General features: G+C 38.7%; 2 protein-coding genes across 2 annotated transcripts in view; one reads left to right on the top strand and one right to left on the bottom strand.

Moving 5' to 3' along the window:
- LOC117992918 (glycogenin-2-like) overlaps positions 1-14,229 on the top strand; it is a 172,376-nt gene that overhangs the window by 3,609 nt on the left and 154,538 nt on the right. The gene's annotated exons all lie outside the window — the stretch shown is intronic.
- Positions 763-13,903, bottom strand: Nup188 (nuclear pore complex protein Nup188). The gene is made up of 16 exons (XM_034980629.2): positions 13,741-13,903; positions 13,448-13,658; positions 12,415-13,022; positions 11,720-11,840; positions 10,999-11,112; positions 9,954-10,253; positions 8,645-9,150; positions 7,928-8,108; positions 6,630-6,894; positions 5,779-6,071; positions 5,066-5,377; positions 3,365-4,798; positions 3,160-3,290; positions 2,566-2,782; positions 2,133-2,354; positions 763-1,523 (listed from the first exon to the last, which is right to left on the bottom strand). The coding sequence occupies exons 1-16, from the start codon at positions 13,758-13,760 to the stop codon at positions 924-926; spliced, it is 5,535 nt and encodes a 1,844-aa protein (XP_034836520.1). The 5' UTR covers positions 13,761-13,903; the 3' UTR covers positions 763-923.

The raw sequence follows: 14,229 nt of genomic DNA, 5'->3' as shown, positions 1-14,229 counted from the left end.
TTATCTTTTTTGATAATTTTCTTGTTTTAAACTACATCATAACAATTTTCATTTTATAAAAATGAAAAAATGCGCGTTGAGTTTTAACCACAGATTATATAATGTACTAAAATGGCGCCAATTTTAATTTGCGCTGTTTAGAAAAGGTGGAAACTGGAAAACGTTATAGAGAGCCAGCCATGAGTCAGTAGTCGTGTTATACCTTCGTCTTTTTATAGAAGATAAAAGTTTATCTGCGCATTGTCCCCAACACAGGGAGGAACGGTCAGCGACTATGAAGTTGGGATCATGGTGGCTTTGGGATATAACAGGTAATAAAATATAATAATAATATTGGGACCCCAAATTCAATCAGTCTTTATTTGGTAGGTACCTCCAATATCAAATTTAAAACCGACAGTTTCTACATCCGATTAGTCTTGTCGGTCAGGTCCTCCTCTCCATCATCAGGATGGAGGAGTTGAAATGCAAATTTTTTATGGAACAATATCGGTTTTTCAAAAATCTCGGAGATTTTGGTGTACATAGGTAGAAAAACACAACTCCTTTTTTAAAAGTCGGTTAAAAAGTAACCTATGTTACTCCATGGTTAATCCTCTACTTGTCTGTGAAAATCCCGTCAAAATAGGTGTTTAGCCGTTCCGAACTCCGAAGATAAGCCCGTTCAAACATACAGACATAAAAACGTGCGATTTAGTTATGGTACAGTTCAAATAACCAAATGAACTTAATATGAGGTAGTTGTTTCGAAAATAGCAAGCAGACACTTCAATTTTATTTATTAGTATAGATTCTTACATCGATGGTATAGATAGATATACCTAGTTTGTAAATAGCAGTTTCCAGGTCAAACGAGTGAGGTTAAAAAAATATGATTTATTCAATGCTTACAATAATAAAATTAATGGTTAAAAAAATAAAAATCACAATTCCGTTTGGCATATGTAAAGAAATACAATAGACATAAAATGGAAGTAATCCTCATCATTATTGATTTGGACATCAGTTAAATTGGAGTACACCGGTTCGATTTCTTGAAAGGAACTATCGATTATTTCGTCGCTGTCACGGGTTGTTTCTGCCCAGGAGACTCGTTTCGAGCTTCTGGAAGTTTCTTTCTTTTTGTCGGACGTTGGGGTGGAGTGGGATACGGGGGAGGGTGGGTCTTTTGTAGGAGTTTGCGCGCATTTGCCCAAATAATGTTTGCGGAGAACGAATTCACGCATCGAATCGTGTGATAACCTCTTAGGGGGTGGTGGAGGCGGTAAAGCTTTATCGTCATCTTCAAAGATGCACGGGTTCTTTTCTTTTCTTGCCACCTCTATTCTCTTGGCTTCTTCTTCGTTGGGCGGTAGCGGCCAGGCGCCGAGTTTGTTGCGGATGAGGTGCGGGCGCGAGTGTGCGGCGCAGAGGATGCGTTTGCGCACGAAGTCGTGGTACACAGTTAGTTCGGACGCCAGTTCGCGGCGGACGAGTTGTTTATGTCGCGCTGAGACGTTCGGGTCACGGACAGCTAGCAGTGCCTGAAAAGGACATAATGATATTCAAAGTCAAAGCCAAATGATTTATTCAAAATAGGTAATAAATTACTCGTTTTGATAGTCAGATGTTGGATTTGTAAGATATAGTGGTGATAATTATTACGCAAACTTCAAACTAAAGCTACGAGGGTTCCAAACGCGCCCAGGTCTGAGGTCCACAACAAACTCAGCCGGGTATACTTTTTATTAGCACTACTTTACAAAATTATTGAAACTTATTGGAACTATCACAAAGCCGTTAAGCAACTCATTCCCAAGCTTGCTTATCATTTAATTCCTTCCTATCCTTTACATTGTAATAGGATTTTTCAATTAGTTTACGTTTTATGAAAACTTTGAACTTGAACTTGTATTAATATGTAGTCTGAAGAAATTCATTAACAAATTCAGGTTTTCGGCAAGAGAAGCGACACTTCTACGCGTTTTTTGGTAGAAGAAATTTTGACCGGACTGAATTGAATAAAAAATCAAGTAAAATAAGAAGTTGCTATCACAAGTAAAACAAGAAGTTTTGGGGAAGCTAAGGATTGTGGCATTTTTTCCTCATTTCTTTCCCGGCCTTGGAGCCTTTCTAATATGTTTGGTAGGTACCTGTGAGGCTAGCAGTGTGATTGTAGCCTCAAGCGCGCCGGCTACTAGTCGCTCATTGGGCACGGGAAGGGCACTAGCAGCGGAAGATATGCTGCCAGCGGACTCGCTGCGAGCCGCGCGTCGAGCCTCGACCGGTCCGCCCGGGCTCCCGCACGAGCATGCTCGACGCCGACCGCGCGGAGAGCGCCCGCCGCCGCCGCTGCCTTCCTCTGAATGATATGCCTGTAGAAATCACCAGTAACGTATATTATAATATATGACGGGCGACGATGAGTTCGAGAACTACGACGGGCGAGTGCGCGTCTACTACTGGCGTTGGTTTACCGAAAAATGCCGTTTGCTTGATCAAGCAAAAGAAAACTACGTGCTTGACCGTCTCTGAAGCTGTTTTGAAACCAAACTACATATATATTCTAACAAATTGATCACTTACATGGTTCAATGACTTAGTCAGCAGACAAATCGCGGAAAGAATAGTTCCAAATGTCAGTTGTGGGAATTGTTCGTAAGTAATTTTGGGCGCGCCAAAGGTTAGTTCCACGACTGGCTGCCAACGTTCCAAGTCTAGGCCAGGGTCTGCTAGTAATGACAGCAGGTCTGGACTAAACGAGAGCAGGCAGAGTGTTGCCATGTGCAGGATTTCCAGAATTCTGAAATGTGAATATCAATAAGATTGAATTCGTCAGATTTAAATTGTGTATATGCTTACAGATTTTATATCAACGATCAATATTGTGGTATTTACATTGAATATTGGCCTTTTGTGTCACGCACCAGAATATAGTTGCTATAAACGGCAATTTATTAAGTTACACAAAAGGATTGTTTTGAGGTCAATTGCGGATTGTCAGACTTGACACATTTCTGTGAACATTATGGAGAGAACTCTCAGGCATGGATATTTTTCTCCACCGTTAAACATCAAACGAGTCGCACGGAGCCGCTGGATTGAGGCGGCGGCGTGTGAAAGTTCCTACAAGAGACTTATGTCCAGCAGTGGACGTCTATCGGTTGATAATGAATATACCTGTGTAGAATCGCCGGCTGCGTGGGCGCCGGGCCTAGCGCCATGTCATCAGCTTGCGGCGTGAGGTCGGGCGAGCGCCGCGCGCGCAGTATTAGCATCACACACTGGTGCAGGCAGGCCGAGGTACTACGCTAAGATTACAAGAAAACCTTCAGAAAATCCTTATCCTAATAAAAAATAACAAATCTAATGAATGTGCGCTTACCATAATCCCAACTAGAGAATTTATGTTTTCCATCCGCCATCGCGCTTCGAACTTTACCAACTGAACCACAAGGTTCAAAGTCGAAGCGCAAAGATTCAACGCGTCAATGCTATACACTTGACGCGGTAACAACACCGCTTCTATCAAATGCTCCAAATGAACCCCAACAAACGTGATCGCATCCCCGACGAAGAACTGCCCGTGTTTCATTACCATCATTGAAATAAAGTCCAAACTAAACGCGTAAACGCGCCACCATTCCTGAGGTTTCCATGCCAATAGACTTTTGGTACTCCCATTTGAATTGGCCTCAAACTTCGGTGGCAAAAGTTGCAGCCAAAGAAATTGGTCCACATCACTCATTAGCAAGTCTTTAGAAAAAGGTCCTCTTGCATACGCTGTTAAACACCGCAAAGCTGCCAACGACGTGTCGTAGTGTCTTCGATTCTGTAAACTTGCTTGGAGGCAACACAGGATTTTGTTTATGAATTTCGTAGACTGGAACCACTGTGAAAGCCCCGAAAAGAGATCATCGTACAACTCCAAACACTGTTCGAGCATTGCTAGCGATAACACTATCGGAGGTATATCTCCTGCACGATCATCAGTTTTCTCATTACATTTCTTTTCGTCCCTGATTTCGTCCAACAGTTTCTCAAGCTCCAAACTGTTGATATTAGTCACAGAGCGTATTATACTTTGAGCTGTGACACTGTTCGCTTTGATTTCATAATCCAAAGTGCTGATCGCTACCGTCCCGATGGAAAGAATTGCGCGTATCGCTCTTGGGTATAAGCATTCGTAAACGATAGCTGTATTGGTCAGTAAAGTGTCGACTTGTTTGGCGCTTTCTTTGCGATTGTCGAAGCAATCGTCCTTCCAATTCGCTAACATAATGACATAAAGTTCGGCTAAAATAGCAACGAGTCTGCCATCCTTTAAATCGTCCAGCTCGTTTAATAACGCGTTCATGCATGGCGCTACAAGTTTAGCTTTGTGAGCTATGTTCAGGATTATGGGAAGAAATTTACAAAAGATTGTCACAAAATCTTTCCAAGAAGTAAGCAAACCCAACCACACAGGAACTTTATCAACTACTTCCTCCTCGTCGTTTCGGTCTTTAAAAGAGAATATGTAGTTTATCCACGTGTCCAGATGCTTTTTATTTGTATCGAAAAATAGTTCTAACATCTCCTGGAAGTTTGGTTCCAACTTTCCTCTCGATACAAAGAGCTCGATGCCGAGAACGTTGAATATCTGGCTGTAAGTTCTCAATTCGGGTTGAATTTGACTGAATAGGGGACTGGTCATGTGTTCCCAGAATTTGGGATGTTCTCGCAATTTTTTGACGAGGATTTGCATGTTGTTTTTCCATAACGCATGAAATAGGGCCATGATACAGGCTAGTAAAGGACTGTGGAGTAGTTTTGCATCCTGAAAGCATCAATATGATTTGATTACACGATATGAATTTGCCAATTTTAAAACGAAAGTATTTGTCTGTTCCCACATGGTAGCCCCAACAAATCGATGATAAACAAATCGATTATAAACAAAATACATTTCAATGTTTCGTTATTTCTTGAAAACCAATTATTGTCAACGACGATGCAACCAGACATACATATGCGCCAAAGCGATTGAGATGCCTTGGGGAGTTTGAAACAGATTTTTGCTGTGAGAATGGGTTGTAATACTTACAGATTTCACTGTCCCGAGATAGTCAGCCATATATCCCAAGATGCCCTCAAAACTATCATCGGGTTCCGCTTTTTCTTTCTTCACAACTTCTCCTTTTTCTTTACTCTTTTCTTCCTCTTTAACTTTTTCATGGTTCATCATAAAGAACGCCTCAGTGAGACCGGGTTGTTTGCCGATACAAGTGGTGACGAACTCTAGTATCGCAGTTTTTAGCTCGATGGTTTCGTGCTGGTCTCGCAACCGGTCTAGGAACATGACCCGCACTTGATATGCTGTCATGTCTAACGACGCGAACAGGGACATTTGGAAACCCTAAAAATGATTGAATTCTTTTTAATACATCTTTGAATATTTAGCTTGCTATTTTGAATTGTTTTCAATAATAAGAGTAAATAAACCAAGTCAATGTAGTTATATTTAAATATAAAACACCAAACATGCCTAATTTTGCTTCTTAATATCCCACCTAGAAGATTATTTTCACTGACCCCAAGTCTACAGCCATCTTCCAGTTTATTGTCTTCCAATGTATTGTGTAATATATTTATTTCTAAAATATGAGTGAATGCATTTAAATCAACTCCAATGATGAATAGACAGATTTCAGGCTATCGTCAGCAGTTAAGATTACATTGTTGATCGTCATCCACTTTCATGGGATGAAAAGCTATTAAATGTTATTAAATGTTTTAAGTCTTTTTATGAATACTTACGTCTGCAAACCTTCTTAAGAGACGACAGCTAAGCACAGAAAGTCTCTTATTGAACGCATGATTGATATAACTCGTAACTTTGGGCACGACTTTCAGTTCGTCCTTCTGCTTGCTTTGCGCGAATATGAGTTGTTCTAAAGGCGATACGTCGGTGTTTTCACCGATGAGCGACTTCTGTCTCAGTGCGAACATCACGATCGCGAGGCATCGCTGTAAGGTGGACGTGTATTGGTAACAGGGGCCTGATACCCAGTTGGTGTCGTCTTGAATCAGTCTTTCTAGACGGTCGTTGCCTTCAAAAAGTTAATTATAATTGCAGTAACGATATGTGAAAGTAAATAAAATGGTAGTTATTTATTTCACATTTGTTCTTGTTTATAAGAAAGAGCCTCCCACAAGGCTTTTAATTTTTGAAGAAACAACATATATGCCAGAAGCTAGCATACAAAATACTAACGATTGATATATTGAACTGTCCCAGATCTTATTTACTGGAATTTGTGTCTCATCTTTAGACACAATAACTTACCTTCCACTTGACTCTAATGTAGTATGGAAGGTACGTTTTTAGGAAGCGTTTTCTATTCATGAAAAGGAATTTTGTTTTGAACAAGGAAAAAAAGACGGACAGACAGAGAGTCAACAAAGTGATCCTATAAGGGTTCCTATTTATTCCTTTTGAGGTACGGAACTCTAAAAAAAATTAACGGCTTGTCTAAACCTTGGCTTGCCTTGCCCTATCTTGATGAGCCAACTAGGCGAAGCAAGGGAATTTTAATAACGACTATAAAACTTGAAACAAAAATTCGCATTGCACAATTTTGTTATTTAAGTTTTCTGTAATAGCTTACCAAAAGAAATAATCTTCATTAATTCCAAAGCATTCTCCGTATGCATAAGGCTGTATACACACGTCTTTTTTAGCAGCAAAAAGCAAGGCTTAGTCCCCGTCTGCTGTAGTACCAGAGTTAGGAATCTCGCACATCGGCGTATCAGTTGCCTCCTTTCATTAGTGTTGCTGTAACGCCAACCGCATACATTTGGGAACACTTCATGCACTATGAGTACGAGACCGGGAAGTATGATCTCGGTTATTATACGATCGTCATCGGATGCCTGAAATATTAATATCGTTTTAGTAGACTAGCTTATGTCCGCTTATATATTGCTTTTATTTATTTATTTTTAGTGTTCCGTACCTCTAAAGGAAAAACGGAACCCAGGATCACTTAGTTGTCTGTCTGTCTGTCTGTCCGTCTGTCTGTCAAGAAACCTACAGGGTACTTCCCGTTGACCTAGAATCATGAAATTTGGCAGGTAGGTAGATCTTATAGCTGACATTTGGGGAAAAATCTGAAAACCGTGAATTTAGGGTTAAATCACACAAAAAAAAATTGTGGTCATGAACTAATAATTAGTATTTTCAACTTTCGAAGTGAGTGACTATATCAAGTGGGGTATCATATGAAAGGTCTTCACCTGTACATTCTAAAACAGATTTTTATTTATTTTTATGCGTCAGTTTTTGAATTATTGTGCAAAATGTCGAAAAAATACGACTGTAGTACGGAACCCTCATTGCGCGAGCCTGACTCGCACTTGGCCGGTTTTTTATTTAGATACAAGTTAGCCCTTGACTGCAATCTCACCTGGTGTTAAGTGATGATGCAGTCTAAGATGGAAGCGGGCTAACCTGGAAGGGATGTGGCAGTTTTTACTAAACTCATGCCGCTTTGGTTTCTACTCTGCATGATACCAGAACGCTAAATCGCTTGGCGGCACAGCTTTGCCGGTAGGGTGGTAACTAGCCACGGCCGAAGCCTCCCACCAGAAATTTAGAAATTATAAAATTCTAAACCCCTGCCAGGAATCGAGCCCAGGATCTCCCACTAATAAGACTACAGTGCTTACCACTGCGCCAGGGAGGTCATCATAATAGCTGTCTACATGTTACAAACACACTACAAATATGTAAACAATAGGCTCGCGACTGGCAGCTATAGTCACGAGGTTTGACAGCTCATGCTAAAATTCATGTTTCATCCTTATTTTTAGCAATACTAAAGAGAAAAAGATGCAGATACTCTAAATTTAGTTTAGAGAAAGACAACAGAATCGGCACCAGTGTCTATATAAAGTTTTCCTTTACCTCATGGAAAGCACACAGCATATCAATATAGGCGCCCAAAAACTCATAAGATCCATTAGGCTGTTCGATGGTGACCAAATACGAGCCCACGGCTGCGGAGTCCAAGGACACCCCATTTGCATACTCCACGTGGGTCAGTTGGTGGTTGACTAAACGCGGGAAAAGACCTGTGTTTATTAACCTGGAATAATTAAACTAAGTAAATAGAATAGAATAGAATGTTTTTTTATTCATGTAAACTTTTTACAAGTTCTTATGAATACCTAGTCAGGTAGTTTTAATTTACAAATTTAAATAAGAATTTGTTAAAAAAACCGTTGGAGGAATTGAATTAAAAAAAAAACCTCTGAGTAAGAACCATCCCCGTAGGAAAATCAAGGAATATTATGAAAAAGAATTAGCAAAATCGGTTCAGCTGTTCTCGAGATTTGCGATCAGCAACACATTTTGCGATTTTTATATATAGAGATATAGCTACTTTTTCACATAAAATATTGTTGATGTGACCTTGAAATATGTATCCACAACATTGAGCTGAGTTCGGGCCTTTTCGTTGGCACGACACATTGTAGACACTAGGTACCTATTTGTTGGGTTAGCTTTTAAGGAATGTTTTTTGTAAATATTTGTGTTTATCGTGTGTTGGATCAACCAATAAATGTATTTCTATTCTATTCTATTCTAAATATGGATCACAGATAAGTAAAGACGACCAACCGTAAATGAACCTCCTTAGGGAAAATGGGTATTATTGTCGTACATACACTAAGACATTCGACCAGCAACTGCAAAGGTGCTGCATCCGATCTCATAAACCTGACCAAAATATCAAACACCCCCTCACTCGGCGCCACAAAGGTTTTAGGAATCTCCTTATCCTCTACTAATGCTTTTAATACACCTTTCAAAATCTTAGTTCCTTCGTAGACCTTTTCTAAAGTCATGTGAACGTTCTGATAGTTTCGCTTGCGGTCTAAGGCTTTTTCCACTTCGTTATTAAATATAGTCCAATAGGAATACGGTGTACGGTAATGTATCATGGTTCCTTCTTTACTTTCCATTATGGTCGCGTTGGAGCCTGCTTCGATTCGATACGATTGGTCGCCTAGTGGATAGTATTCGCGACCTATGACCGCGGTGTCAGATTGTATACACATCAAGGCTACTGTATTGGGGTTGTATATTTCTGTGTACACTGGCAAGTTTTTCAGTTCTGCGACAAGCTGCAAAAGATAACAAAAATAAAAAATATATAAAAAAATACGAGATTACTAAATTGAAACTTGAAGCTAATGCTGACTGCTACGGTTCGTCAACTGGTGGTGAGAATCTCATATGATATCCGATATTTGAGGGTTGCACAGATGGCACAGTATTGTAAGCTAACAGTATGTTACTTACAACTAACCTATATTGAATAACGTCATTGCAATATTGTTATTCTGGTCAACAAGTTGTCTTTACAGTATACTGAATAAGAACCTGTAGATTATTAAATAGACAACAAACTTAACATCATTACGTGAGTCCAAATATAGATAACGTGGGCCGATTTTCAGCATACGACCCACAGGTCAGGTCGATTTTTGAAGCACAAGCTACAAAAATCGACCTGTGTTAATCCGGCTTAAAAAAACACAACACAAAAAACCCCTGTGAAGCTGTATCACAATGTGTATCTTTCTTGTTTATTATGTCAAGCGCAACGACAATTGTGCTTAAAAAAAAGCAATGAAGAGGTCTATAAGTTGGAGCACACTTGGTTCATCATCATCATTAACCGATAGACGTCCACTGCTGGACATAGGTCTCTTGTAGGGACTTCCACACGCCACGGTCTTGCGCCGCCTGAATCCAGACTTCCAGCATCCAGCACTTAGTTAGAAGAACCATATTCACTCTTGACTTTGAGGTATTTAGATCATATTTCATTCAGGCAATAAGCTATTTCTTAATTACCTATTCTACTACTCTACTAGTAATTACGCATTTCTAATTTATGTTTTATACATAACTAAGTACTCACGTTTCTCACACTGTCTTTCCCAGCTTCAGCCAATCCCGCAGATAAGATTGACAGAGCACTAAAATTGTAAGGAAAATACTCCAAAGCTGTGTGCCAAAGAGACACTAAGCCAAATTGCTCCTCCCTTTGATGAAGAGACCAGAACTGCTGGGCTATAGCTGGTGTTTTCAGGAGATCAGCACAAAGTGTCATGACGCCTGCCTGATGGCTCATAGTTCCATCTCCATCAAATCTGTCGCATAATTCGTTCAAAAGTCGGAACACTCTTAGGCGCATTATGAGAGCACATTTTGAATCATCCTGTAAAGAAACATGTATTACAACTTCTCGAAACAATATCACTACACATATTATAAATGCAAAAGTGTGTTTGTTTGTTGGTTTATTGGTTTGTCCTCAATCACGTCGCAACGGAACAACGGATCGACGTGATTTATAGGTAAAGACCTGGAGAGTGACATAGGCTTCTTTTTATCACGGGAAATTAAAGAGTTCCCACGGGATTTTTCCAAACCTAAATCCACGCGTACGAAGTCGCGGGCCTCAGCTAGTAAGAAATAAAACCTATATTTTTTTTTGTACAGTGATGGATGTAATCCATTGATCAATTCAATAGTGTCAGTTTTTTTTTAATTTAATTTATTTTAATTTATAAGGCACATGCTTGACCACAATCAATGATGGAAAATGGTGATGTGGTCTAAGATGGGACGCGTTTGCCTAGAAGACTCTTCACTCTTATTTTAGAGTTACCTAATTGGTAGGAAACAGATCACGAAAGGGTATTCCAAACCTTAGCCATGTGTATGAGAAATAATGATGTGCGTGTAGATGGAATGTCATTGATAAAAGGATGTGGTACAGTGGCAAAAATGTGCAGAGGGACACGATTGAAAAGCTCCTCAGCTCACTCTCCGAAATATTATATCCTATTATACACTGATAAGAAGGCAACTTTACGGCGATGATCAAGACTCTGAAGTACTTTCAGTATTGAACTGATCAATTGGTTATGCTTCATAATAAAATACATGGAGATACTTACTGAATATACAGAGCTATTCAGCATTTGTTCTATAAACATAAAAACTTTCATGCGCAAAGCAGTTGCTCCATATTGCTGGTACTGGCTCTCAAAAAGTCTTACATGGGATTCACTCTGTAACAATCACTTTTAATGTATAATCTTTTAATAAATAATCTTAAGCTGTCTTGCAAAACGTTCGCCTTTGCTTAGACCCCAATTTACATTATACCTAGGAATGGGTACAGTAATATTATATGGAATGATCTATCCACCGAATTATAGCACATTAGTATGGACAGCACATCAGACTGTAACTGTACTGTCATCCTGCATTGAAATTGATATGTTGATTTGATTGAAAGTCATTGTGCAAAATCAGTATATGATTCGTGCAAGGGGTCACAACCAGGGGTGTTAAGGATATTCGCATTCGCATCCGCAAATGCGGAACATTTACATTAATTCAGACATCCGCATCTGCGGATGTGATCTTCTCATAGTTCGCATCCGCATCCGCAATGTCAAATTATTGGCATCCACAACAATCCTGGTCACAACTCACAACTCTCAACAATAAGTACTATTATTTAATATGCTACAGGGTAGTATTAGAAAAACAGGCTAAAATTCGAAAGGTATTTAGGAATTTAGGCTGTTTTTAATTTCTACCATTAAGTTGAGTTTTATAATTATATTTTTTATGGTACCTATCTTATTAAGCATTTCAAAATAAACATACCTGCAAAGTTAACATCATCCATACAATAAGCATAAGGCTGTGTTCTGCATGAGGTTCCAACTTGGTTAGTTCAGTCTCCACTATTTCTTTTGTATTTTCAATCCAGGCAGAGACATTTTTGCTAAAAGACATATTGGCAATAACGTAACATTAATTTGTTAGTTAAGAACTGATTTAAATCATCTTGACACGGTAATGGAGAGTTTCATAATTCATTTGACAATATGGAGTACATTAATGTGATTAAATTCAGCTATCTAATAAGCTTGTTGTTGTTGTTGTTGTTGTTGTTATTGTTGTTGTTGTTGTTGTTGTAGCCTAATGGCAAGAAACGGAACCCTTATAGATTCGTCATGTCTGTCTGTCCGAAACTATGAGCTATACTGTTGAAACTTGGTAAGTAGATGTATTCTGTGCGTGCGTGTACCTTTCGTGCGTGATCGCGAAGATTTTCACGTAAATAAAAAAAAAATTTTTGGGGGTTCCCCATACTTAGAACTGAAACCCAAAAAAAATATTTTTCATCAAACCCATACGTGTGGGGTATCTATGGATTATGATTTATTGTGCAAAATGTCGATAAAATACGATTGTAGTACAGAACCCACAGTGCGCGAGTCTGATTCGCACTTGGCCGGTTTTATTAATTATATTTTCTATATTATACCAACTGGTTTTATTTGTTAAATACTCACATTTTAACACTTTCTAAAATAACTGCAAACAGACCAATTTCCATATACATGATTCTTAAACATGCTTCCCTGTGTTGCTCCTCCAAACACCCCGCACTGTAACCCTGATTCTTTCCAAAATAATGCTTTTTGAACAACTTAAACAAATCACTAAACTCAGATTCAGTGAAAGTGTACTCATTGGCTATCAACATAAGTATTTGCAAGATTGCCAACTGCTCTTTTAAGTTAAACTCGGCCCATTCTTGTCTTACTGTATCACTTCCAAAGTCACTTTGGATTTTTCTTGGTGGGGGTGTTGCAATTATCAACTTTTCGAATTGGGCTATTAATGATGTTTTCAGGGCATCTATGCCGATATTATCTATTATTTTAGTAAACTCATTAAAATATTTATGGCGTTCATCATTCTTGAATTGAATGATATACTGCAATAGGTGTAGGAGGAATAATCTTTCAGAATAGTAGAAATTCCAAGCATTTGGCAAAAGGAATGTTGGTCTGGTGTCCACAAATGCAATATTTTTCAGAGCATTCACAGGTGTGCCATAAGATATATCACATAAACAATGCTTCATAATTTCCCAGATTTGAAAACAATCTACATCCTGATCAAAAAAGAAAATCAGAAGTTATTAGTTATCATTTATTGAAATACATAAATCTGATCTATCAACACGCAGCTCAAACTACTGGACAGATCGGGCTGAAATTTGGCATGCAGATAGCTATTATGACATAGACTTCCGCTCAGAAAGCATTTTTGAAAATTCATCCTCTAAGGGGGTAAAATAGGGGGTCGAAATTTGTGTACTCTATGCAGACGAAGTCACGGGCATACGCTAGTGTTAAGTAAACAGTTATAATAATATGGTACTTAGTGCAAAAAATTATAATACTAAAATGGACAATCTTTTTATCTAACTGCTTATGTTTTGACCATTATTCTATTACTTAAATAGGTTTAGTTAGAGTTGATTTGTATATGCATGCAAGTAACTAGAATTTTAGACTGACACTATATGAAACTCACTAAATACTGCTGTAAAGTTTGCACGACACTAAGCAACTTTGCTTGATCAGGATACTTTGTTTGCAACTGTGCATACAATTCTGGTTTATGAGGTTTGTAGCTGGCGAGACCTAGCCGTAAAGCCTCCACAACACTTTTGTCTAAAACATTCGCTAACTCTTCATTAGCAAGGCTTTGTGAAGATACCCAGCGCCATAGCCGCTTCCAATAACTAGAATATAAAGAATTTTACCATTAATTTTATAGTCGAATGTTTATTATTTGGCGGTAACAGGTTAGAAAACTATACTTACGGAGTCACAGCAGTGGCCATTGTAACACTAGTAATTTTTTCTCAAGTTAAATATTATAGAAGTATAGCTGTTTACCGGCACAACATTGTTATTTTTATGTTAAGAACTTAGAATTAAGAATCCAGAAATAAATAAAAACTGCGGCTAACAAAACGGCGTCGAGTGCAAATCAGTAGGGCGATTGTCTAAAACCTGCATCAATCATTATTACAATCTCAATTGTTCTGATTGGCTGAATATGTGCGATTCTTGTTGCAACAATGCATTGTGGCCAATAGTGAGCCAGCATTAACCAATCAGAGATGATTGGGATCGTGACATTGTAGCTGTCAAACAACTGCGGTAGGGCCACAGGTGCAAAAAATCGTTCAAATTTCAAACTTAAAAAAACATCCTACTCTATGGCAAAGAGAACATAATCACTACTGCTCTATGGTTCAGACAGTGATATCAAAGTTACGGCTCATAGAGTAAAGGAGAGTTGCCCAC

The sequence above is a fragment of the Maniola hyperantus genome, chromosome 2, assembly GCF_902806685.2.
Source record: "Maniola hyperantus chromosome 2, iAphHyp1.2, whole genome shotgun sequence".
In the NCBI taxonomy this organism is placed as follows: Eukaryota; Metazoa; Arthropoda; class Insecta; order Lepidoptera; family Nymphalidae; genus Maniola; species Maniola hyperantus.
The sequence above is the reverse complement of the archived record's forward strand: the minus strand, read 5'-3'. Positions and strand labels throughout refer to the sequence as shown.

What these genes read in the sequence shown, in the direction of transcription:
- Nup188 (XM_034980629.2), bottom strand. Translation starts at nt 13,760, where the DNA reads ATGGCCACTGCTGTGACTCC. An exon ending in TCTTAAGAAGGTTTGCAGAC is followed by an intron (nt 5,378 to 5,778) that starts GTAAGTATTCAT and finishes AATCATTTTTAG; the next exon opens with GGTTTCCAAATGTCCCTGTT. An exon ending in TCACACTGCTAGCCTCACAG is followed by an intron (nt 1,524 to 2,132) that starts GTACCTACCAAA and finishes TGTCCTTTTCAG; the next exon opens with GCACTGCTAGCTGTCCGTGA.